We start from the raw sequence: 24,545 nt of genomic DNA, 5'->3' as shown, positions 1-24,545 counted from the left end.
CTATTATAAATACATGGATCATAACATATGATTTTACATATTAATATCATATAAAAGATTTATTTTATAACAATATCATAAATATAATACTTCATCTTAGGCAAATTTAAAATCTCAAACCTACAAACGAAAAATATACAACTAAACAATAGTATTAGTTAACCACATAAGTGGTCTAGTGGTAATGCCATAAATTGTGGCTCCCCAATAAACAAAAAAATATGTGAGGTCACGAGTTTGATACTTCAAGCTGGTGAGTCCGTTTGACCGTGGCCACAGTTAGAGTGAAATTCCTATAGCCTCTTTGGGCAGGGAAGAGATGGATAACCATGACTTGCCATTAGTTGTCCCTTTTTTTAAAAAAAAAAAAAAACATTAGTATTAGTTAAATCATATTACATAACGTAAGTTTATAACGCTACTTGAGTAATGTGAGGGTGTGTTTGTCATAGTAACAGATTTTAGAAGAGTTAAGAATTTGCAACTGCTTTCGGACGGTTAGTTAGATGCGGATTAGACGTCAACCCAAAACTCGTGGGTCGGGGGAAGGGAATTGAGGTGAGGTGTCCCTTTTCCCTTTGCGTGAAAGAGGCGCCACTATTTTCCGAGATTTGACGAAGCTGGACCAAACCGTCATATTCGCCTGCATATTCCTCTCACCGTTCCAAAAATACCACCTGGTTATTATTTATTTAGTTTTTGGCCAAATCTCACTTATTAATACACCACCCCAAATACAAATACTTTGTCTAAATTTCCAAATCTCAGAGTCACTCTCATTCCTCAACGTTCACACAGTTCAGATCACCTTCATCTCTCCCTCTCTAGAACTTTGAAGCTCTCGCGCTGCTTCACCAATGGCTGCGGTGGCTACCGGTAATGTCGACAAGCTCAAATCTGACGTCGCTTCTCTGAGCCAGATCAGGTAATGGCGGTCGAGTTTCCCGTTGGATCCATTTTTCTGGAATTCCATGATTTCTGTGTGATCTGAGCCTGATTGATTGATCTATCTCTTACTTTCTTGCAGCGAGAATGAGAAGAACGGATTCATCAGCCTCGTCTCTCGCTACGTCAGGTAAACTGAATCGAATCGAATTTCTTGTTTTTAATTTTTCTGTTTGGTTGATGAGAAAATGATGAGAAATTTGGCACTCAAATCTGTGTGAATTTGTGTATCTTGATTGGCACTTTGATGGAATGTGATCTGACTATGCATGTTTCAGTGGAGAAGAAGCACAGCATGTGGAGTGGGGTAAGATCCAGACTCCTACTGACGAGGTAGTCGTTCCTTATGATGGCTTGGCACCTACTCCTGAAGGTAATTTTAATCTTAATTGTGATTTATTTTCAATTCTCGATTTCAAGTGTTTAATTGTAAGTTGTGTATGCTTATGATTTTATTGGATTCTTGATCGATGCAGATCCTGAGGAGATCAAGAAGCTTTTGGACAAACTTGTCGTGCTTAAGCTTAATGGAGGTTTGGGAACAACAATGGGTTGCACTGGCCCCAAGTATGCATTTAAATGTCGTTGTTATCGCGTTTTTTTTTTTTTGTATTATTTGTCCGGATTTGCTTTGTTGTTCTATTGCTTAAGTATTGCAGTGGTTCATCTTGTTAGAAATGCATTGAATAATTCAAATTCCTAGATGAACTGCTCTGATGGTGGAAAATGGGGCTGTTAATGCTGCATGTCAAAAGATTTAAATCCATCCTGATTATAGTTGGATTAAAATATATAGTATCCTGATGTCAAATTTTAATTCGTTTCTCACGATTCAATTAGAATTTGATCAAACTAAACTAACTTTTGTAATTTAATGTAGACCAGAACTATCCTGTAAGGTTTGATAATATAAAGTGAAACGTTTGTTTTGCCTTTAATGAAAAGCTACTATTTATATCAGATCATAGATGAAAAAGTGTATATGTTATTTGTATTCTGAATTAATCTTGGATTGTGAATTTTTTTTTTTGGGTTCAATGTTAGTATTTGAATATGTTTTTAATGAAGACAGATACATAAAATGTAATAAACGGCTGACTGTCCATCTCGTTTCAATAACATCAATGATTTAAGGTCCATTTTTATTGTCATGTAGGTCTGTCATTGAAGTTCGAAATGGGTTGACATTTCTGGACTTGATTGTCATCCAGATTGAGGTTATCTTCTTGTCTTCTTCTTCCTCTCTCTCTCTCTCTCTCTCTCTCTCTCTCTCTCTCTCTCTATGTGTGTTTGTGTTTATACCACTTACCCTGTCAATTCTGTCACAGAATCTCAATAACAAATATGGTAGCAGTGTTCCCTTGCTTTTGATGAACTCATTCAACACTCATGACGATACTCAAAAGGTTTGAGAATGTACTGCTGTAGTTTTTGTTTTTGTCCTTAAATTTTACCGTGAACTAACTAGGTCTTGTCTCCATTAGATTGTAGAGAAGTATTCCAAGTCAAATGTTCAGATTCATACTTTTAACCAGGTATGTGGCACCTTTCTTGAATCTTGATCACCTTGTTTACTTCATATGTGTGCATATTAAATACTTAAATCAATGAACTTATACCTTTTACTATATGTTTTTTGGGTGTACAGAGTCAGTATCCTCGTCTGGTTGTTGAAGATTTTTCGCCACTTCCATCCAAAGGACAGACTGGCAAGGACGGATGGTATAACTTATACCTTTTCTCTTCCTTTGATATTACTCGTTTTTCTTTATGATTTAGTGCTATGACTATGGAGACTGCAGGACTTTTAATAGGTGTACACTATACAGACATACATTTGAAATAGATGAGACATATACGTACAGACATACAATTTTAGGTGTACATTTTTTATTGGTCTCCTTTAATTTGTATCTGCTATTGTTCAAATGGTTGTGTTTAAATTTAGCTTTTTTTTATGTGTTTTTGTACAGTTAATTGACATCCTACTTGTATGATTTTATCATTTTTCTTTACCATTCTATAAGGCATGGGAGTGACTGTTGGCTTGGCACTCTGGTTTAGAGGTCTAGATAAAAAACACCTAAGCCCTGTACTTCGTAGGAATACAATTTTTATCTAGTTTCATGCAAATTCCATTGCTTTCTACTCATGATTATTTTATGCACATGAAGGTATCCTCCTGGCCACGGTGATGTGTTTCCATCCCTTAAGAACAGTGGAAAACTTGATCTGTTATTGTCACAGGTTTGTCACTTGATGCTTTTTGTGATCATTTAATTATTTTCTCATAGCCCAGGTATAATTCTTTCGTGCATTTGTCTCTATTTTGCAGGGTAAGGAGTACGTGTTTATTGCTAACTCGGACAACTTGGGTGCTGTTGTTGACTTGAGTATCCTATTTTTTGTTCTGATTGGCACATTTCTAGATTATAGTTATTTCATTTTTATGATATATTATTGCCTCATTCGCTGTTTGAGAAAAGAAGTCCTTTTGGATGTTGTTGTCCCTGACTGGTTACAATAGAAATTCTACAGCATTTGATCCAGAAAAAGAATGAATATTGTATGGAGGTATATAAAAGGTTACCAGTATCGGTTAGTTACCTTATCTCTTTTAAACTTGTTTCTACATATGTTTCTTATTTGTGCAGGTGACACCGAAAACATTGGCCGATGTGAAGGGCGGCACTCTTATTTCTTATGAGGGCAGGGTTCAGGTATGAGATTTCTATCCATTGCTAGTACTCTTTTTGTGTGTGTCAATTATAAGGTTATGATATATTGAAAACTTTCTATGTTTTGTAAACTTTGGTGGGCACTTCACATCTCTATAATGTGTGCTTTATCAAGCCACTTTTATTTTAGGAAGTGTTCTTTTATCTTGGACAACTATGTCTGTGGTTAGTTGTGGTTATGATTTTTAATTAGTGTTTTATTGTCTTCTTTTTAAATTAGCCGTTGTTTTCAAATAAGAAGTTTAGTCTTCTTAGTAAAGTCATATCTTTTTAAGTAGTTGGTTGAAATAAAGAGGTAGTATGAAATTGTAAATGATCTTATATTTCACATATAGGGTTTGGTTTCAAACTTACCACCCAAAAACAATGTCAATGTGCAAGACACTAGTCGAACTGGCTGGATAGCTAGTTGACCTAGTTCAAGGTTGAATAAGCCAGTTCCCCTGTTTTGTACCTTTTTCTTTGAGTAAGTGAATGTCAAAGGAAAACCAAATCGGCCACCAAGCTCATTCTTCTGGTTGATCTATTTTTTCTTTACAATGGAATGAATTCAATGTTAAAGCGCCTCCTTTCCCATACGAAGCTAAATCCTTGAAAACTTTTTCTATGCATGACCTTTCTTCTTTTACCCGATGTTCTTGTGCAGCTCCTGGAAATTGCTCAAGTCCCTGATCAACATGTAAGTCCTGTTTCTATTCTTTCACTCCCCCAACCTCCTCCTTTAATATTTAACCTGTCATCTTGTTCTCACTGCTGATAGCAGCTATGTAAAATATAGCTAGAATCCCCAGATTGCAGATACAAGTACATTCTGTTTCGATAATTACATTTGCACAGTTTGTTGTTGATGATATGCAGTGCTTTCATTGAAACAGGTCAATGAATTCAAGTCAATAGAGAAGTTCAAAATTTTCAACACAAATAATTTGTAAGTAATATTAACCCAAATCTTGTAGAACATTCATGGAATACGATTATGTGCTAACAAAGTAACATTCAGGTGGGTGAACTTGAATGCAATTAAAAGGCTAGTAGAAGCTGATGCACTGAAGATGGAAATTATCCCAAACCCAAAGGTATATTTTTTTTATATGAAGCCTGGTTGTTCCAAGATTCTGGTTTTCTGATGCGTAGATTTGTTTATAGGAAGTGGATGGGGTCAAAGTTCTTCAACTAGAAACCGCAGCTGGTGCAGCAATCAGGGTACATCTTTAAAACTCATTTAGGATGTTATCAAAAGTTAAAGCTTGAAGTTCTATTTCTATAGAAATTGATCTTTTAGTAATTTAATTACTAATTTTACTCATCCGTACCTATGACCAGTTCTTTAATAATGCTATTGGCATCAATGTACCGAGATCTCGATTCCTTCCTGTGAAGGCAACTTCCGATTTGCTTCTTGTCCAGGTAGCCTCCTTTTCTCACTACTCGATTTTGAATCTTTAATAATGACTTGAGGCTTGTCTAATGCATTTATCTTCCTTTGCAGTCTGACCTTTATACATTACAAGACGGCTTTGTTACCCGGAACAGTGCGAGAAAAAATCCAGAAAATCCTTCTATTGAATTGGGGCCTGAATTTAAGAAGGTGAATATTTAATACAGTTAAACATCTATACATTAATAGCCATGGAACCAAGGAAATCTATTAATTTAGCAGAATATTAAATAATCGATAAATTAGTCGTACCCATTGCACAAGGCTCAACTTGCTTTAATCAGCAAGGTATTCCTTATTTTATTCAATATTGTACATTGTATTTAGTTTCTCGTTTTACGAACAAACAATTCTATGCATTTGTTAAACCAAGTAAAGGTCATGAATCTACTTATTTTTCCCAAAAATAGATTGTACATTGTTCAATGTACTACATTATTCCATTTTGTGAACATTTAACCAAACAAACATAAGCCATAGCAATAGGAAATATTAATTCATATATACGTTGGACCTATATGATTATTTTATAATTTATTATATTATAAGTTTTACGAATTATTAGTTTAGCACATTAACCCCAAGTCGGACTGGCTAGCTGAGGTTATTAATTTATCGGGTATTAAATTAGCTAATCCTTTTTTATGGTTCCAACTACCTGATGATAATTGTGATAATTTCTTTCCTTATAGGTTGGCAGTTACTTGAGTCGATTCAAGTCAATCCCCAGCATCCTTGAGCTTGATAGCCTTAAGGTTTCTGGTGATGTCTGGTTCGGTGCTGGTGTTGCTCTCAAGGTATGCACTTACAGCCAAGAACTGTCTTGCATCAATTGTCTTTTTCATGGTTAAGAATTTGACGTCAGTGTGAGATTGATATCTGAATCTTAGTTAAGTTGCAATAGATTGGATGGGGAGATTAAAAAAGGAAAATACTATTTGTTTACTTTGATATAAATTCATGTTGGTTGGCTCATTCGTGGGCCGAAATTAATCTCGTCTTGTGTCCATTTCTACAAGACTGCAACATAGATTATTAGCTATCCATGCACGTTATTTATCTCTTTTCATTTGTTCTGGAAACCTTTAAAATCCTGTTGTAAGTTTCACCAAACACATTCCCCTTCACATAGACAGCAAATTACAATGGCAAGCACGAAGGATTATTTCGGTCTATGCCCAACCTCGACCTTGATTATTCATTTCGCATCTTTTTTTCATACTATCGTGCTGTTAAGTCTAGTAATGTTGTCTGCCATATTTTTCATTCAATGAAGGGGAAAGTAACTATCACAGCAAAATCCGGGGTGAAGTTAGAAATTCCTGACAACGCCGTGATTGCAAACAAGGTAAAACACAAATCAATCTACACCATCATATGTTACAAGTTATGTTGATATTCGTTGCTGTTCTATACGTGCTAATTGTACTTTTTGCGCAGGATATCAATGGCCCTGAAGATCTCTAAGTTTCTTGTCCTGAAATGTATCGGAGAGTGCCCTCGGGTTGAATACGAGGGCCCTATGGTTGTGCCGTGCTTGGTTACTGTGATAGGGAAATAAAAGTTTTTGTATTTTTGCTGCATGAGTTTGGTGAAGTTTGCAGGTTCCATGTTAAACCCTACTGTTTGTGAATGAAAGTTTGCATAAACTTTTAGTTTTACGCTTTTGGTTCTTCGTAGTTCGACTGTAGTTCTTTGTCCCTTTAATCCATGTCATGGCAATCTTCTGTGTTTTATTTGTCGCCAAAGGTTATTTTAATTGTTTGTCTAGGTTTGTGGATAACACCGCTCTTATTAAATAATTTCAAATTATCTCCTGAATAAAGGTGGTGAGTAAACATATTTTCATAAAAAAATTACAATAATAATATATAAAAAGGAAATTCCACGTAGACCTTGAAATATTCACTTTTGTGCATTTTACTCCCAGATTAAGAAGTTTTACAATCAAGTTCCACTCCAAGCCTTGAACCGTTATTTCCACCCCAGATTTAGTCACTTATGTTGGAAAAATTTATGAGTAATCGTGACATCGTTATATGATGTTATTAATTTGAGCGTTGTAATATGATTGCAAGATAAATTTAATATTTTCTCTTAAGGTAAATTAATAAAATAAGAGTTGTGTTCTATTAGACTCCATGGTCCAAGAAAATTGTGATCATCAACCGTTTGATCTTAATCAACAATAAAGAGAAATTGTAACAACAAACGTTAGAGAACCATCTATTATTGGATTAAGGTCTAGGACACTTATAAAGGGGCCATCATGTAATTTTAATGGAATTGTGGATGGAAATTGGAAAGTAAAGAAAGGTGTCATTTAGTTAAATAGTTCGAATTATAAGTGGTTAATTCAAAACAATATTTAATGTGAAGGATTAATGCACAAAAATAAAAAACTTCAGGCTTTTTGTGCAAATTCCTTTAAATACATTTTTATAAATACGGATTTTTGTTTGGGTCGGAAAAAAAATATACACCGGTGGTTGTTATTTTTGCTGAGAGAAGATGAGGAACGCCCAATCGGAACCAGCCCAGATTCCGACGAGCTTCGGTCACGAGCTTAGGGCTTGCCTCCGTTGCCGCCTCGTCAAGACCTACGATCAGGTTAGGGTTTTACATCTCGTTTTCCTTTTTTTATTTTATTTAAAAATTTTTGTTTTAAATTACAGAGGTTTTAGGGTTTTTGCTGAGTAAATATTCAAATGCAAATGCAGTTCAGAGAACATGGATGCGAGAACTGCCCTTTCTTCGAGATGAACGACGACAACGAGCGCATCACCGATTGCACCACTCCTAATTTCAACGGGTTGGTCTTCTTTACTCTCGTTCTCTGAGATGATTTTGATTTTTCTTTAATTTGTGATTTTTTTTGTTTATTGGAAATTGCATAATTTGATTTGCTTGTATTTTAGGATCATCTCAGTAATGGATCCGAGTAGGAGTTGGGCTGCGCGGTGGCTCCGAATTGGTATGTATGGTTCATACAAATTTTGTTTATACCAAGATTTTGCATTGACCGAATGATGCATTGATTTTCGACAACCATTTTCAATTTTAATTTTTTGTAATTTGTGCAATTTCAGTTTTCTTTAGGAATTTGTCCAGAGTGTTTGAGTCGCCTATGCATTCTTTTAACACTTGATAATATAGTGGCTTGCTCTCAATTTTCTCAAAGGCATCTGCTTTAAATTGTTTACTTTTCGGACTTTTACATGCTCTACGTTATGGGTACTACAATCTGGCATTGATTTTCAAATTGGCTGTGAAATTTTAACATGTATTTTGATTTTTTGGCAGCAAAATTTGTCCCTGGTTGTTACACACTCGCTGTTTCAGAGGCTCTTTCGGAGGATATGAAGGTAACACTATGTTTTTTTATATTTTATTGTTATACAATTTCAAATAAATTTGGTTAGTGGCCACACTGGCCAGTCTTTTGTATTATAGTTATTTCGTCGAATATGTTAACTATACCATTTGAGCCATGATTGTTTTTGGTTGGGATAGTTTTCGAATAGCCAGTTTTGCCACCATATATTTCAAACAAATTTGCAAGTAACTTGAAAGTCTGCCCTAATTGACATTAGGAGTAAAAAATTGCAGATTGTGGAGTGTGTAGTGTATGCATGGTTGAACCTGAAGTAGATTGTCATATTAGCACGTCCTTAGAAGAAAGAATCCTCGGATCCAATGTTGTTGTTGGAGGCAACAGATTTAATGGTTTGGGCTCTCCATCTTCTTTTCCTTCTCATAAGGTGTAAATTAGTGCGTTAATCAAAATTGAAAACTCTTGGTATATGATCTATTCCGTAGTGACCTGTTCAAAACTCTTGGTATATCATGAAAAGCTGCTCTTTTTTATTTTCGTGTTCCATTCCCGAGGATCAATCCTGTGATAACCCCATTCGCATGGATGGTTACGTTGATTGATGTAGTAGGATAATTAAATCAATGGCAAACTTGTTTCTTCCCATTACATTTTTTTTTGGAAACTATTTCGTCTCATTACATTATTGTTCGCTTTGGAGCTTAAATTGGGTGTGGAGGTACTCATGGACGATTTCCATGTGCTAAGTTTACTCTATTGCACTTTTTCAAATCTGTAGAGGTTGCTTGTATCGGCATGTTTAGAAGTTCTTACACTTTTTTTCTCCATTGTTTTTCTTTGGTTAATTAACTTATTTGGTTCATATATTTGCAGAACATATGCGAAGATGCTCAGATGCAATACGTACCGCCAAAGCGTATATGAGCGACCTGATGATGATCGGACCAAAAAAACTTGGAAGTGAAGGAACTTTAACGTGGGTAGAATAGCAGCTTGTGATGTACTTAGACCTTCCGCAGTAGGAAGGACCAATTGAGTGTGATTAATATACTGAACTTGTATAGGAATCACACTTACGGTGGGCTGAAAATTTGGGTGTGATTCCAATTTATTGAACTCATGAGTTTAATATATCAAACTCATGAATGTGGTATCAATGTATTGAACTCGCATTAGTTTAGTGGTGAAATCAAACTTATGATGTCTAATTTCTATATATAGGTATTACACTCACACTACTGTGAAAGGCCTTATTAAGAGTAGAATCCTCTTTATTTTGGGAAAGTACCTCCTTCGGGCTTTTAGCACAAAATGGTAACAAAATTTGGCAGGCTGATTTATTGGAATAAATTCACAAAGTAAAAGTCGAAGGGCATATTTTGATATGTTTATGAGAGGGCCAAAATTATTTTTTAAGAAGCACGAGAGAGATATTTGATCTTGGGTGCAGATGGTTGAGAACACAGTTCTAGTTGACTTGACTAAATTCAAGTCAACAAACCTAAATCACTTATAGAGTGTTTAGCAAATAAGAGATCTATCATATTACTTATTTTTAAGAAAAAAATTAAGTTGAACTCTAGTTACATAGAACTAAAAAAATCAACACGTGATATCAATATGTTATCTATGAATTGAGATCCTCTCCAGATCTCTTTAGACCAGAACTGACTGACAGAGTAATCCGAAGCATTCAATTCAAATGGTCTCTATTAGTCCATTCCATTGGTTTACCTAAGGGTCCGAACCTTTCTCTTCCTCTTGAATGGTCCAATTCGTAATCTGTCGACGTCGGATTGCGAGATCTGAGAGAATTTGAATTCGTTATCCATATAGCAAAAATGGGCCTACCAAAGTGTCAAATGAAAAAATAGCATGTAACTTGGGAGTTGGATTACAAAGGGGTCAATGATGTAGTGATTTGTGAATTTGAAAAATCTTAGTAAAAGACAATTGCCAAACTGTTATAGCTCCCAAGTCATATGTGGTGCAAATACTTCCAATTAAAAGGGTTTAATACTAGTTGAGAATTCTATTGGTCAAAAGGAATAAAATATTTTCCTTGGGAAATATTGTGTGTACCAACACAAATGAGATCGTAATTTTAACATGAGAACACAATGATGTATCATGATTTATTTGAAGTTGGGTTTCACTCTGATATAGTTTCATTATATGATTGGGTTGATTTTATCGAACAAGAGGCATGAGTGTCTTTAAGAGAGTAAAGGTGGTGATAGTGAGGAAGCCTTAGGGTTAAATTGGAGAATGGTCCCTAAATGAGGGTGAGGTTGCTTTTTTATAGTGCCAAGGGCAAGCCAATCATTTTCATGTTTCTATGGACTAAGTGAGGCGCAAATATAATAAGGAAAACTAATAAAAAGAGATTGAAAATTTTGAGTTTTAACGATAAGGACAAAATAAAGGTAAAGTGAATAGTATCAGGATTGACTTTTTAGTGTAAAAATATGATTTTTCGTTAAAATGAACGGTACGAGAAGCTTTTCGTTAAAGTTCCCAATATAATATCATTGTGATTAGGGTTATTAGGAAACTAGTCAGTCGTTTGCCTATAAATATTGAACTTCGAAAGCAAAGCAAAAAGAGGAAAACATATCTATGGCCACCGCTTAAGAACAAAAATATTCTATCTTAAATCTTCTTCTCCATTGAGTTTTACCATGGATCGAGGTATGATTTTTTATTTATTTTTTATATTCAATTAATCTCCACTTTATATTTTGGGAAAATTAGGAAATTTGAGATTTCTGCTTTACATGTGGTTTTAGAGTCATGTTTAAAACTTTCATGATTTCTACAGTGTTGATTTAGTGTCGTTATGAATTGATTAAATCATACCTATTATGCTTTTAGCACGATTTGATTTGGTACTTGTTTTTCTGAGGTGTTGAAAAATATTAATTCGCAGTCTAAATGGTAAATATGTGAATTATTCTTTGTTATGCATCTATTTTTATTAACTTTGATTAAAAAATTCTAAAGAAATTAAGATTAATTTAGAATGCATCATAAAGCTCTGAAATACATTGGATTCTTTAATCTTGAACTACCTTAGATGGCTGATTCTTTACTCGATTGAACTACCTTAGATGGCTGATTCTTTAAGCTCGGAAGTGAAGGAACTTTCTTCACTACAATGATGTCGAATTAAGAAATTTTGTTTCTAAACCACATTTTAAGATATAATGGTCATTTTTAATTATTAATGAGGACATATTTATCATAAAAAGATGGCAATTAATGTTATCTTTTGGTTTCCCATGGAGAAAGAAAGTGATTACTAAAGAAGGTGGAGGGCTTCCCTTGCCCCACTATTTTCCCATGAGCCAAGAAATCATTTCTCAAGCTTGAAGTTACCAAACATTAGAAAGCAAAAGACAACACTTTCTCATTCCCAAGCTCTCTTTTCCGCATACCAAACGTAGCCTAATGATTTAGGCCCTCTGCCTTATTTCCTTCTGGTCTAGTGTAACTTGGTGCATTAATCAAAATTCAAACTCTTTGTATATGATCTATATTTGAATATAATGAAAAGCTGTTTCTTTTAGAGTGGTTCTATCTACACGCTATTTTTATTTTTCACACCAAATTTTTGGCATTGGGAGCTTAAATTGGGTGTGGAGGATATTATTCATCATGTGCTTTGTTTACTCGATTGTACTTTCCAAATCCATAGAAGTTGCTTGTACTGGGATGTTTAGAAGTTCTTACACTTTTTTTGTCTCCATTGTTTTAATTTACTTATTTGGTTCATATATTTGCAGACCATGTGCGAAGATGCTCAGATGCAATACGTACCGCCAAAGCGTACATGAGCGACCTCATGATCGGACAAAAAAAAAAAAAAAAAGAACAAAACCCCGTCGGAAACGTTTACAAGACTAGAAGCAAATGCCTTAGTATTTATTTATTTATTTATTAATTTTAATGACGGTTGTTGAAACCCGGAAGTGAAGGAACTTTCTGCTAATGTGCTTAGAATAGCAGCCTGTAATGTTAGGTCATTCACAGTAGGTTGGAAAAAGTGAGTATGATACTAATATGTTAAACTTATACAGTAATCACACTTTTACAGTAAGCTAGAAATATTAGGCTCACAAGTTCAATATATCAAACTAATAAGTGTGGTATCAATATATTGAGCTCACACTAGTGTAGCAATAGTGCTATAAAAATCAAACTTAGGATACTTGATTCCTATACTCGTAAGTATCACTCACCTGAACAACAGTGAAAAGCCTTATTTTGTTTTGGAAAAGTATCTCATTCGGGCTTTTAGCACAAAATGGTAACAAAATTTGCAATTATTGGAATAAATTTCACAAAGTAAAAGTTGAAAGGCATATTTGGATGAATAGGAGACGGCCAAAATATTTGTTTGAATAATGAAACTAAATTTAGCTGAAGTATGGGAAAAAAGATTTAAACTTGAGTACTGATGGTAAAGTACGCACTACTCTAAATCCAAGACCGCATGCCAAAATCAATTTTAAGAAAACAATAAGCTTAATTGAGTTACAAGGAACTAAAAAAATGGCCACGTGACATCAATATGTTTTCCATGCAAAAATAGGCCCACCAAAGTGCCACATCAAAATGTAGTAACTTGGGAGTTGGACGACAAGGGTCAATGAAGCAGTGACTTGTGACTTTAGGGGCCTTTGAAAAATTTTAATCAAAGAGAAAACTGTTATAGTTCCCAAGTCATATGGGTGCAAGGCACTGGCGAAGCTCCGTAGGTGTAAGGAGGTGCATCCGCATCTTCAGTGTAAGAAATCACTGAGATTGAGGAACAACCCCATGTTTTCTGAATTTGCCGGAACAGGTAGGTGATGAATCACTCCTCAAGTGTTTGATGGTCTTCCTACATCTATCTCGTACTGCTTTTGCTTGTCTTTATACACACCTTATATGTTTGATTAAATGCCTCAAAGAAGTATAAATATAATTAGCCCTACTTCCAATTAAAGGGGTTTAATATTAATATGATTTGGAGATTTCTATCGGTCAAAAGGAAGAAAACACTTTCCTTTGATAATATTGTGTGTACCAACATAATGGGATCGTAAATCTAACACAAGAACACAATGTGTATCGCGGCTTACCCAAACTTGGGTTTCACACTAGTGTACTTTCAGTTCAATTATATGATTGGAATTATTTTATTGGACAAGAGGCATAACTTTCTTTGAGAGAGTAAGGGTGAACCTATTGGAATACGTTAATATTTAGGAGATAATTAGCATGCTTAACCAAACAATTGCTTTTTATGTACCAACTGCAAGCAACCACTCCGATTTCCTATCATTCCACTTTCAAGAACTTCAATTGTCCTTGGTTTTGTTACGATTGTGGGAAAGAGTTCTTCCCATTTATTCTGTAAAACGAAGCAGGTTTTTCTAAACTTCTCTGATCTTTGCAGCATTTTAAATTTAGTATGTCAGTAAATAGGAAATAATGAAAAGTTCGAGTTATAGAACTAACGAAATCTAAAAACATGTCAACCAAGTATGCTGCACTAATGTGCGCTACTCCTGAATCCTTCGAAGACTCGACATGAGCACAAGAGTTTCTGAAGTGATTGGCTTTTGGGAACATCTTATCATAGTTGTCCCGGTTGAGGAGATATCTGCTATCAGTTAGGGATTTCATCCACACAGGCTTGTCGAGTTGAAAAAGCTTGATCAGTTCTTCATGGCACTGGCTGCAATGTCTTTCATGAGTGCCTTTTCCATTTGAACATATTCGTTTAATTGGTAAGCTATTGCGGTATTGGTAAGATTGAGATTAAGAGGTGGACTTCTGGCGATCACATGGTTCGAGGAACATCCTGGTGATAAATTTTGCGACGATCCAAGTACAGGCGCCAACGATTTAATTTGTGATAGTGGTTTCCCTTTATACTTAGAAAAAAGGCTGGCTACCTTATCATGCTTCAAAAAAAAAAAAAAAGGGTGTGCTATCCACACCCCATTTTACTTCTCACACATCCATTGATAATTTCTATCCATTGATCTTCTTCAATTCATCCGATCCGACGGCCGAAAATTAAAAAGGTATGTGAGAAGTAAAATGGGGTGTGTGGATATCACACGCCAAAAAAAATATATGCCTAATCAGACATCATTGTAGTGAAGAAAAAATTATATTAAATGATAGAATGAATAGATAGAAACAGTTTATGTTCCAAATATTTACCTCTTGTTTCAAATAGGCATTTGATAAGTGAATTTTATATTATATATTTAACCCTATTTTTAGTATGTTCTGGTTAATATTTTGGAAGAATTTTGATACTTTGAATTGTATTTTTAATATAGGACTTTCGACTTCATCTGGAGCAAAACGTGGTCAAATGGACGAATTTTGGAGTAATTCCAGTTGGAAGACGTTCGTGAGTCACTTAGCTTGATCGTATAAAAAATTGGGATTTTTCCATTAAGCGGTTATTTTCTGGCGATAAAATAAAGGAGCAATGCGCGGTGCTGGAAAATAACGTTTCTGAGCTTAAATTACGTTTTTAGAGCCCAAGATGACATCGGATGGTTTCGTGGCCTTCTGGAGATGTGTTTGGAGCGTCCTTATCTTTAAAACAACCTATCTTGGGCCGGATTTGGAGGAAATCGGAGGCTAAAACGTGGCTGGACAAGTACTTGGCAGATTCTCCTAGTGTAATTAGGGTTTTATTTTCTAAGATATTTTTATTATTTTTCTTAGTTTCCTAGTTGGAATATGAAACCTATGTCTTAGGGTTTGTAAGGGCTGGGAAAAAATATTGCTTTGGCCGTCTATAGTTTTACAGGACGCTTATTATTATTCAACTTTAGAGACAAAGAACTTGGCTAAGGTTCTTGGAGATTTTCTACTTTAAGGTGCTTTCATTCCTTTTATTTTTAATAATATTTTCTATGATTTCAATTATGAATATGTATAACTAATTCCTTCCTGCTAGGGAGAAACCTTGAGCCTTAGCATGAATATGTAATTTTTATTTAATTGCTTATGATTGATTGCATGCGCACTTTGAATTATTGATCACTGTTTTAAACTATCTAATTCTCTTGATGATTGGCCACCATGAGGATGTTTAGACAATTAATTGGATGCAATTCGGTCGGAATATCACCGGAGGATTAAATATTGCTTCTTGTGATTAATAATTGTAATTTCATCTAAGGCGAACATCACGTTCTTAGGGGTTGCATGGTTCTTCAAAGGGTTTTCATAAAACTTAATGAGTCTTGCATGTTTATATTTGATCTGAATATCACAGACGGATTACATGTTAGATATATGTTCTTGCTTGCATATCACGAGGAGAATATGTGTTAGGAAAACCTAACCTTCGAAGTGGCATATGTAAATTATAAGTAATTGGTAAAAATACATAGAATTGCTAGGTGATGGTGGAACCCTAGTGCCTTTATACATTGATATTTAAACTCTTTTCTTCCATTATATTAGTTTTTGTTTAAAATTCGTTTTTAATATTACCCACTCTCAAACTCTCTTTTCTCAAGTTTTAATTCTAAGTACTTAATTAGGAATTATTTCTACATAAATTATCCAAATAGTCCTTGAGGAAAACAACCTTGCATGAGCATCTATACTACAACATTCTTGTATTCTTGCAAGTATTTCATGTGATTTTGACCCTATTTACATAGACGTTAAAAACTCTATCCGCATTCTCATGTCGAAGTATTTATAAACTGAGTTGTCGCTCTTTTTCTGGAATCGATGCACCACACAAGTTGGGCAAACGACATTCTTTAAGGTTTCTCTCATTAAACAGTTTTCACGACGAATGTTTTCATTCAGTTGACGAAGGTTTCTTTAAGGTTTCACACACACATGTAGTATGACAATTAATTTAGATAATCCATCCAAACAATATATGAGTTCAAATTTTCTGTACCTTTTTTGTGACCTCTTTGTGACATCTATTATTGATTGAAAACGTGTTAAGTTTATGATAACAAATATAAGGAAATTTAAATTTGTGGACATGTATCAACCAATGATAGAGACCAAAGAAATCGCACACAAAATGAGTGCAGAAGATTTGAACTCACATATACAAATTAAACAAAAATGTATATGGATTTATGTTTTTTTTTTAACAAACGATATATCTACATTAAGGATCAGGGGATAGGTTTAGCCTCACAATGGGTTAGTAATAATGTGGTTCAAATTCGCATTTGGAGAAAATCGAACCTAAGACCTCTCACTTACAAGTGAAGATAAATGCCACTAAATCTTAATTAATATTAATTGGTGTATATGAATTTATGTTAAGTTCAGATAAGGACCCCAAATTGTTACCAAATGAATCCAATCAAGAAAGAGATAATATGCTAATTTAGAGTTTATGGTCCAGAGTTGTCCTAAATTTTTTTTTTTTTTTTTTGTTAAACAATAGATTTTGTTATGTTAGATGTTAGATTAGCCATTGACTTGTGTGAATTTTTTTAAATTTATTTTCGTTTCACATTTGAGTACTTAATTAGTAATTAACTGCACAATGAAAAGATTTTGTTATGTTAGATGTTATATTAGCCACCGACTTGTGTGAAATTTTTTAAATTTATTTTGGTTTCACATTTGAGTACTTAATTAGTAATTAACTACACAATGGCACAACTAAAATGGAAAATGATGACGTTAGCGAGAATCCAAGGAGCAAACAAAATGGAACAAGACTTGGTTGTTGAATAATTTAGCAGCCATTCCTGCTTATACCCAATCTCGTGTGGAGACGTGGACAAGACTTGGACACGTATCCACACGGGATTGGGTATAAGCAGGAGTGGCTGCTGAATTGTTTAGTAGCCAAGTTAATTCCAACAAAATGCCAAATATATTTTGTTTAAAAATATATAATTCACATTACTTTCCTAACTTCCTTGCCAAATGGCAAAGCTGTTAAAAGTCATTTGCTCGAATTCTTCTAAGACAACATTAATCATGAACAAAACCTTTTTCACTAAGAAATGAATTCTTTTTAGCAAGTGGCCCTTTACTACAGATATGGAAAGGAGTTGAGCCCTTGCATGACAGCGTGGATTCAAATCACACCGGTGACTAATCTAATATCTAATCTAACAAAACCTATCGTTTGACAAAAAAAAAAAAATCTTCTTTTCATTTTTCATTTTTTGAATGGATTTTTTTTTAATCTATACATTTTTCAAGGAAGGAGAGGATTCGAAAATTGTTACATGAATTTATGAGAGGGGGAGCTTTGAAGTCGAGACGCATGGGTAGAACCATAACACCCTATCCACTTAGATATCAGACCACGTGTAATTTATTTTTGCATGGATAAACATCATTACATTTGAAACTTTTACTTAGCCAAATTATCTCAATATTTACCAATTAATACCTCCAAGTTCGGCATGCAGTCAAATATTCTAGTGGTGTGTTAAGTTTCCACCCATACGTCCCGGTTCGAAACTCTTTCTTCACCCTAAATTTGTATTAGTTTCGAGTCCTCTCAGTCCCTTTAATAATAATAAACTTAAAAAAAATTAAAAATAACTCCAAGTTCTAGCTACATAAGAAAAATTGTTGTTTTGTTTCTTACAAGAGAAGATATTAAACCTTTACTGTCAAACTTGATCCTTCATCTACCTAAAATGCTTCAAAGTTTTTTCTTTTTTTGATACAAAAAGTTCAAAATAACGAGCTTATCTCCGACTAATTGTGATGGGTTTGTAGTTCAAGCAGTTAAGATTATAGAGACTACGGTCCATACGCATTCGATGACCACCACCTACAAGCTTGAACAATAGCATCGTATATATAGCCAATTATTCAAAACGAAATTCAAACGGAGTCTCAAAACAGTCACAAAAATAAATTTCACAACCTTCTCCAACGGCTAGTTTTATTCTTAGCATAAGAATTACAATTCCACCGCAAACAGTTTAATGAAAGCTCGAGCAGTTGAGAGCAACTTGGATCTTTTGAACGGTGGAACTAATGAGAGTGTTGACAGTTGCCACCGACTCCATGTTCATCTGCTTTGAAATTGAGGGGCTAGAAACCAATATCTGGAAAGCCACTGTAAGAAGTGAACCACCTACCCTGGAATTGCCTGAATCCCCAGTTATTTCAGCACGGCCATCACCTGATATCACAAACCCTGATAGGAGGATAGGTATGTTGGAAGAGTCCTCACCACTTACTGCTACGTTAAGAGCTGGTATGTCGACTTGAGCATATACAAATAAGGATCCCAAAGGGTCTGTGTAACTTTCTTGAAGCATCGACATGTTATTCTCGGTGTTGATGAAAGGCTGCTCCACAGAAACCATTGAGATCAAACTGAACTGTTTATAAAGCAAAAACATAGGCTGAAAGCATTTCCTCATCCTTCCAGCATTTAAAGTACCATCAGTTCACCTGTAGTTTCGCCGTTATTCCGGGATAAAATATTTGTGAAAGGAAAAATGGAAGAAGGAAATGAAACTACCCGAATGACACATATACAATCTCCTGGATGCGTTCTAGTTGAAATGTTTGCAATCTCATGCACTGGATTTCCATTAGACAGAACATCCCACTAGGAGAGAAATCAAATTAAGGTATCAGTCATATCACATTTCAACCTAACAAAATGAGGAGGATCTTTTTGTTAGTGAGAAACCTGAACTCTATTTTTCTCATCTTTGAAGAAGTTAAAGACAGTTTCGGATGGTAGAGGAAGCCAAAGAGAAGTAGCAACACTGACGATCATGCCATGCTGTCTTGATTCTGCACTCTTACAGACAGAGACTCGAACCCCACTGTTGTTCACTTCGGACAATTTGATGAAATTGGGGTTCCACTATAAAACCAATTGGCAATATGGGGAGTAGCCCAAAATCATATAAGCACATAGCAAACCTTGTCCTTCACCGATGTGGGACAACTCTCAACACGCCCTCGCAAATGTTGCGGATTTTCAAGTCTACACGTAGACAACAACTGGATGATGTGGAGCGCGTTTGGCCGTTTGGCTTCACACGAAAACAACCCGCTCTGATACTATGATGAAATTGGGGTTCCACCATAAAACCAATTGGCAATATAGGGAGTAGCCTAAGACCATATAAACACATAGTAAACCTTATCCCTCACCGATGTGAGACAACTCTCAACACAACTGAGGGAAGTCAAGTTTACCTGCCATGCTTAGCATTCCACAAAAGTTCTTCACCATTCTTTGACAGAGCTTCATTACACTCCTCTTGCCTTCAGGCAAGGTAACCACTAAACAATGGACAAAAGTCTCATCAAAATAGAATTTTCTTCCACGATTCCAACCTTAACAGTTAAAGCAGTCTCGTGCCTACCATCATCCATGGTCTCCCTTTTTGTATCATTCCACACCAAAGAAGCCTGCACCTGCTCCAAACTTACTATATCTTTCTATGCAATGAAATTTCACAAGGTTCTCGTACGAATCTAGAAGTGAGGTAAGAAGAAAGAGCCCTTTGTTTCTTCCTCAACATCAATTTTCGCAGTTGATCTAAGCATCCCTGAACACGTCTTCCATTTTTTCAGGCTTCCATTACTCTCACCTGCCAAGAGTAAAACCGCCTCTCCCATTAAACTGCTGAACAAAAAATTCCATGGTGAACAACAAATCTGGACCTCCAACGAACCAAAGCCCCCTACGATGCTCTTATGCCAATTGTTGGCCCGTTCGGTTAGTGCGAAGCCAAGATTTAAATTACAACCTCACCAAATCACAACTCACAATAAAAATACAAGAAATACAGACACCGAGAAATTTATAAGGTTCAGCAAAAACCTACCTACGTCCCCGGAGAGATATTGCTCTTCACTATGAGAATGACAGAACAAGTTACATATGAGTTAAATCGACATAACCCAATCACGGGTCCCTTGTACACCCACTCACATAATTTTCCCAAGAGCTTCACTCTACCCCAAAAGTTCTTTCACTAGAAGATCTTTTCACAACTCTCTTGATTTTCTCTCAACCCATGTTCAACCTTCCCCATGTGAGAGCCGAATGCTCTCCCCCTTTGATGCTTCTCTGATGCTTACCCTCCCACTTTCCAAGCATATCCCAATGCAAGAGTGCTGCCTTCACTTATAGGCATACACTAGCAATTATGCCAACCACCAAGACCAAAAAGTCTTGGGTTCACATGGCATATTCGACACCCATTGCTATACTTAGCCTATAGAGTGCAACCCTTTACTCCACCTGCCATTTAATGCATAGAAAAGAAAAAAAATGTACAATTGCATGCAATCTCACAAAGTCAAGACCTGTTCTTGCTTCCAAAACACAAAGTCACAAATGGCTGCTGCCATTTACTTGTAGCAATCACAAAGTTACACTTACAAAATTGTTGCCAACTCATAAGTATATGAGCCAAACACAACAAGATTGAGCGTGTACCATTGTGAAAAAGAAAAGATTGCAGGTTGAAAAAGCTGAAGAATTCTTGGAATTTAAAATTTCGAAGTTTTTGGGCTTTGAAAGGGAAAATAAAATAAAAGTTTGGATTTTATATGGGTGAGGTTGTAAAGAGATTCTAGATTTCAAGTTTTAGAGAACAACGAAAAATCTTGGGGTGTGTTTTTCAATCATTACGGTTGGGAGAATTGAAACAACGTGAGCCAGTTTTCATGCCAACGAATTCAACTTGAGAGCTGACCGCTATTAAGACAAGACTTTTCGATAGTATAGTTAGGTTGTGTGGGAGAGTGTGGTTTATGAACGGCTGAATTTGGATAGTCACTATGAAAATTTGACGCATGGCAGAAGTAATGTGGATGGTTAGTCAAGGCAAGGTTAGCATGTAAACCAGGATTGGGAAATTTATTGCAAACTAGTGTGAGGAGTTGAAGAATATTCGTTTCTTCAAAACCCTCAGGCCAGGTCCGTGGTTGAGGATTTCAAAAGTAATGAGGCAATGTTTGGGCCTAAAATACAAGGTTTGGGTCAAGAAAGGATAACTGACATGCCCAACCCTGATATTCTCCAAACACCAGGGTAGGCACGTGCTGGCCAACACCCGAAGGTGACGAAGCCATACTAACATGCATGAGAACTATGAACAATTAATCGACATAAATAAAAACTCGTAAATTTAACCATAATGAATATGCATTTATGGAACGTGTTCAGAGTATACAACTAATCCAAGACACAAATAAAGGATAATATAAAATTGAATGAACAAAGGGATGAGTCCTACACCAAGAAGACTCGAAGATGTCGATGCGGGAGTGCCTTGACGCCAGGATTGTACGCCTCGATTCTAAGTCTTGAGGGGGTGCAAAACAAAACATGAGTGGACCAAGTTGATATATAAGTAATACTAAAACAATTAATCTTTAACGTACTAACCCCCAGGTTTAGAAAACTTGTATAGCATAATAAGTAATAGGTTTTTCCGAAAACCCTAACATGCCATAAAACCTTTCATAAAACATATATCATATATAATGTACTTAGTAGTATTATCATAATCGACCGAAGCCATTACATCACCCGGCCGAATCCAATATAAATATCTTCGAACTAAAGCCACTACATCTCCCGGCCGAAGCCAATATAAATATCTTCCAGCCGAAGCCACCTATGTTACGCCCCACCCCTGATTTCAAAAGTAGTTTTGGGTTTTTTTATTTAAAAATTGTTTTTAGGGCCTTAATAGGTGTGCCCAGGGGGCCTACCTTGTTTTTGTGTCCCCCGGTCTCTCTCCTCTCTGTGCTCCCCCGAGCTCTCTTTCTCTCATTCAGTTCTCACTCTACCTTAACTATCTCTCTCTCGACTCTCTGCAACTCTCTCATTCCTTCTTCTCCGAACTCACACACACACACATACATACATACATGCAGGCAGCCATCGCCACGATCACACCATCATCATCACTCGGACCCTTCCTTCTATACCTCACCTCTCCGGTCTCTCTCTCTTTGACATTGTACACAGTCATTGTGCAAGTGATTTCTAGCGAAGGTAAGTCGAACTATTCTTCCATCCTTCTCCCTAGTAGTCTAGAAGGCTTAGTGGTTTTTGGTGAAGGTTTGGACGTGAAAACAACTCGGGGAGTTTTCCCAGTTTTTCGGCAAGCATTTCCCCTTTCGAGGAAATTTCTAGCCAAACCACGGTGAGTTGGCTGGCATGCAGGTATCAATCTCTTCGTCTCACTAATTACTACAACTTTCATTTTTGAATCACCCAATTTCGTTGAGTATTGAAGAAGTTATATCCATTTGACTCATACCCAATTTTCGGCGACCTCTGAGGCTTTCGAGGTATTTTTCGGCCAAACCACAGCGAGTTAGTGTCATGAAAGGTACCATTCTCTTCATCTCGTCGAGAACTATGATTTTCATTTTTGAATCACTCAATTTCGTTAAGTATTGACAAAGTTATTAACGTTTAAAGTTTGTCCAATTTTCCGGCCGAAATTCGGCCTTCTTCTTCTTGAGGTCCGGTGACCCACCAAACTCAGGCCCTTTGGGCCGTAACCAACATCAGGCCTTGGCCCGCTAAAACCTCAAACCCAAATCCTTTTAAGTCTAGGCCTTGGGTCGGATTACCCAAGCCTAACCCAATTATTTTATCTTTATTTATTTAATTGTTTATTTCCTTTTTAAAACCCAAAGGCCCTTGGGCCATTCAAATAGGGCCTTTGGCCCGTGAACTTGAAGCCCTTTAAGGCCAGCCATTTTGGGGCAGCCTTGAAGCCTTTGGGCTTTGGAACCCAAACCCACTCCTTTAGGCCCTTTGACCCAAAACCTCTTTAAGCCCTAACCATTAACCTTACCTTTAACCCTAACCCAAGTCTCTACTAAACCCTTTAATCTTTCAAACCCTAAACCCTAACCGGCCCATACCCTTTATGGGGAATATTCCATTAGGGAATATTTTGTCAGGGAATATTATGTGTTGATTTTTATGAAATTTACCCATGACCCTTCTTAGGGTAATTCAACGTCCTGAATCCGTTTCAGACATCCGTTTTCCCAAATTAATTTGTTTGAGTAGAGTTTGACTAAATGTACCTTTTATGTGCTTAGGGGCAATTATCTATGGTGTTTCCTTCTTCGCTAGGTTGTGTGGCTTTTCGACGGAAAAGTACTGTGAATGGACCCCTTCTAAAATGCATATTTTAATAGTATAAATGCATACATGAAAAGCATGATTTGCTGAATACGTTTTGTGAACGTTTTATGAGAAATTGGTTATCATGCTATATTGAGCTTATTTTGGAATACCATATTTTCTATCGAACCCATGTTCTTTATAGGATATTTGATGGATGACGATATACTATTAGAACATGTTTTTATAACACTTCTTTATAATATAGATTATGAATGACTTTATACTATGAAGATGCTTTTAAGATATGTGTACCTATGTTTTAGAAAGATTATGTTCAACGTTTTGTGCATACCTAGTGTCACAGCCCGTCCTGGAGTTGTGTATTATTTATTTATCGACGACGTGAAATTACCTAAATACCCTTGGACGTTGAGAATTATTATGGATGTTGTGGTTTAGACTTAAGAGTGTGGACCAATTAGCTATATTCCTCTTTTATTGGACCCAATTAGAACTAAGTGTTCTCTTAGTTGTGATTGGTGGCTTTTGGACCACACATACCCACCTACCTTCTCTCTCATTCCCGTGCCCTCTCTCTCATCTCTCGGACTTTCTCTCTCTCTCTTTCCTCTTTCGTATGGACAAGCTTCGAACTCCCCCTTTCAGGCATGGATCGAAGCTTTAAAGGTAAGGTTCTTGCTCATTGTAACCTCCTGAGTATGTTGGTACCCTTGTTTGGACGTGAATGCTTCGAAAACCCGAGAAACCCTAACCCCGATTTTGTGCATTGTTCATGCACACGTAAAACCTTGTGTTTCAGGGAATTCTAAGGACATAGGAAGCTTAAGGAGGTCCTCACGAGTCTCAGGGTACTTCGTTGGAAGGATTTGGATGTCGGATGACTGAGATTGACGTGTTTCTAGGTAAGCCGAGCTATCGACCTTTCTCGAGGAAAATTTAGTAGAATTTAAGCCTTGA

General features: G+C 36.0%; 2 protein-coding genes across 2 annotated transcripts; both read left to right on the top strand.

The window, feature by feature from the left end:
- The first annotated feature begins 445 nt into the window (after positions 1-445).
- On the top strand, positions 446-6,782 carry LOC103444244 (UTP--glucose-1-phosphate uridylyltransferase). Its single transcript, XM_008383164.4, has 21 exons — positions 446-925; positions 1,028-1,075; positions 1,224-1,318; positions 1,422-1,512; positions 2,102-2,162; positions 2,274-2,351; positions 2,430-2,480; positions 2,594-2,667; positions 3,120-3,192; positions 3,281-3,338; positions 3,473-3,519; positions 3,600-3,665; positions 4,330-4,362; positions 4,559-4,611; positions 4,684-4,759; positions 4,830-4,886; positions 5,007-5,090; positions 5,173-5,271; positions 5,814-5,918; positions 6,398-6,469; positions 6,562-6,782. The coding sequence occupies exons 1-21, from the start codon at positions 858-860 to the stop codon at positions 6,586-6,588; spliced, it is 1,416 nt and encodes a 471-aa protein (XP_008381386.3). The 5' UTR covers positions 446-857; the 3' UTR covers positions 6,589-6,782.
- A 627-nt stretch (positions 6,783-7,409) lies between these two features.
- On the top strand, positions 7,410-9,671 carry LOC103421912 (transcription elongation factor SPT4 homolog 1-like). The gene is made up of 5 exons (XM_008359954.4): positions 7,410-7,731; positions 7,842-7,933; positions 8,040-8,095; positions 8,425-8,486; positions 9,329-9,671. The coding sequence occupies exons 1-5, from the start codon at positions 7,633-7,635 to the stop codon at positions 9,377-9,379; spliced, it is 360 nt and encodes a 119-aa protein (XP_008358176.1). The 5' UTR covers positions 7,410-7,632; the 3' UTR covers positions 9,380-9,671.
- The last annotated feature ends 14,874 nt before the right edge of the window (positions 9,672-24,545 follow it).

This window comes from Malus domestica, chromosome 09 (assembly GCF_042453785.1).
Source record: "Malus domestica chromosome 09, GDT2T_hap1".
Classification (NCBI taxonomy): domain Eukaryota; kingdom Viridiplantae; phylum Streptophyta; class Magnoliopsida; order Rosales; family Rosaceae; genus Malus; species Malus domestica.
The sequence above is the reverse complement of the archived record's forward strand: the minus strand, read 5'-3'. Positions and strand labels throughout refer to the sequence as shown.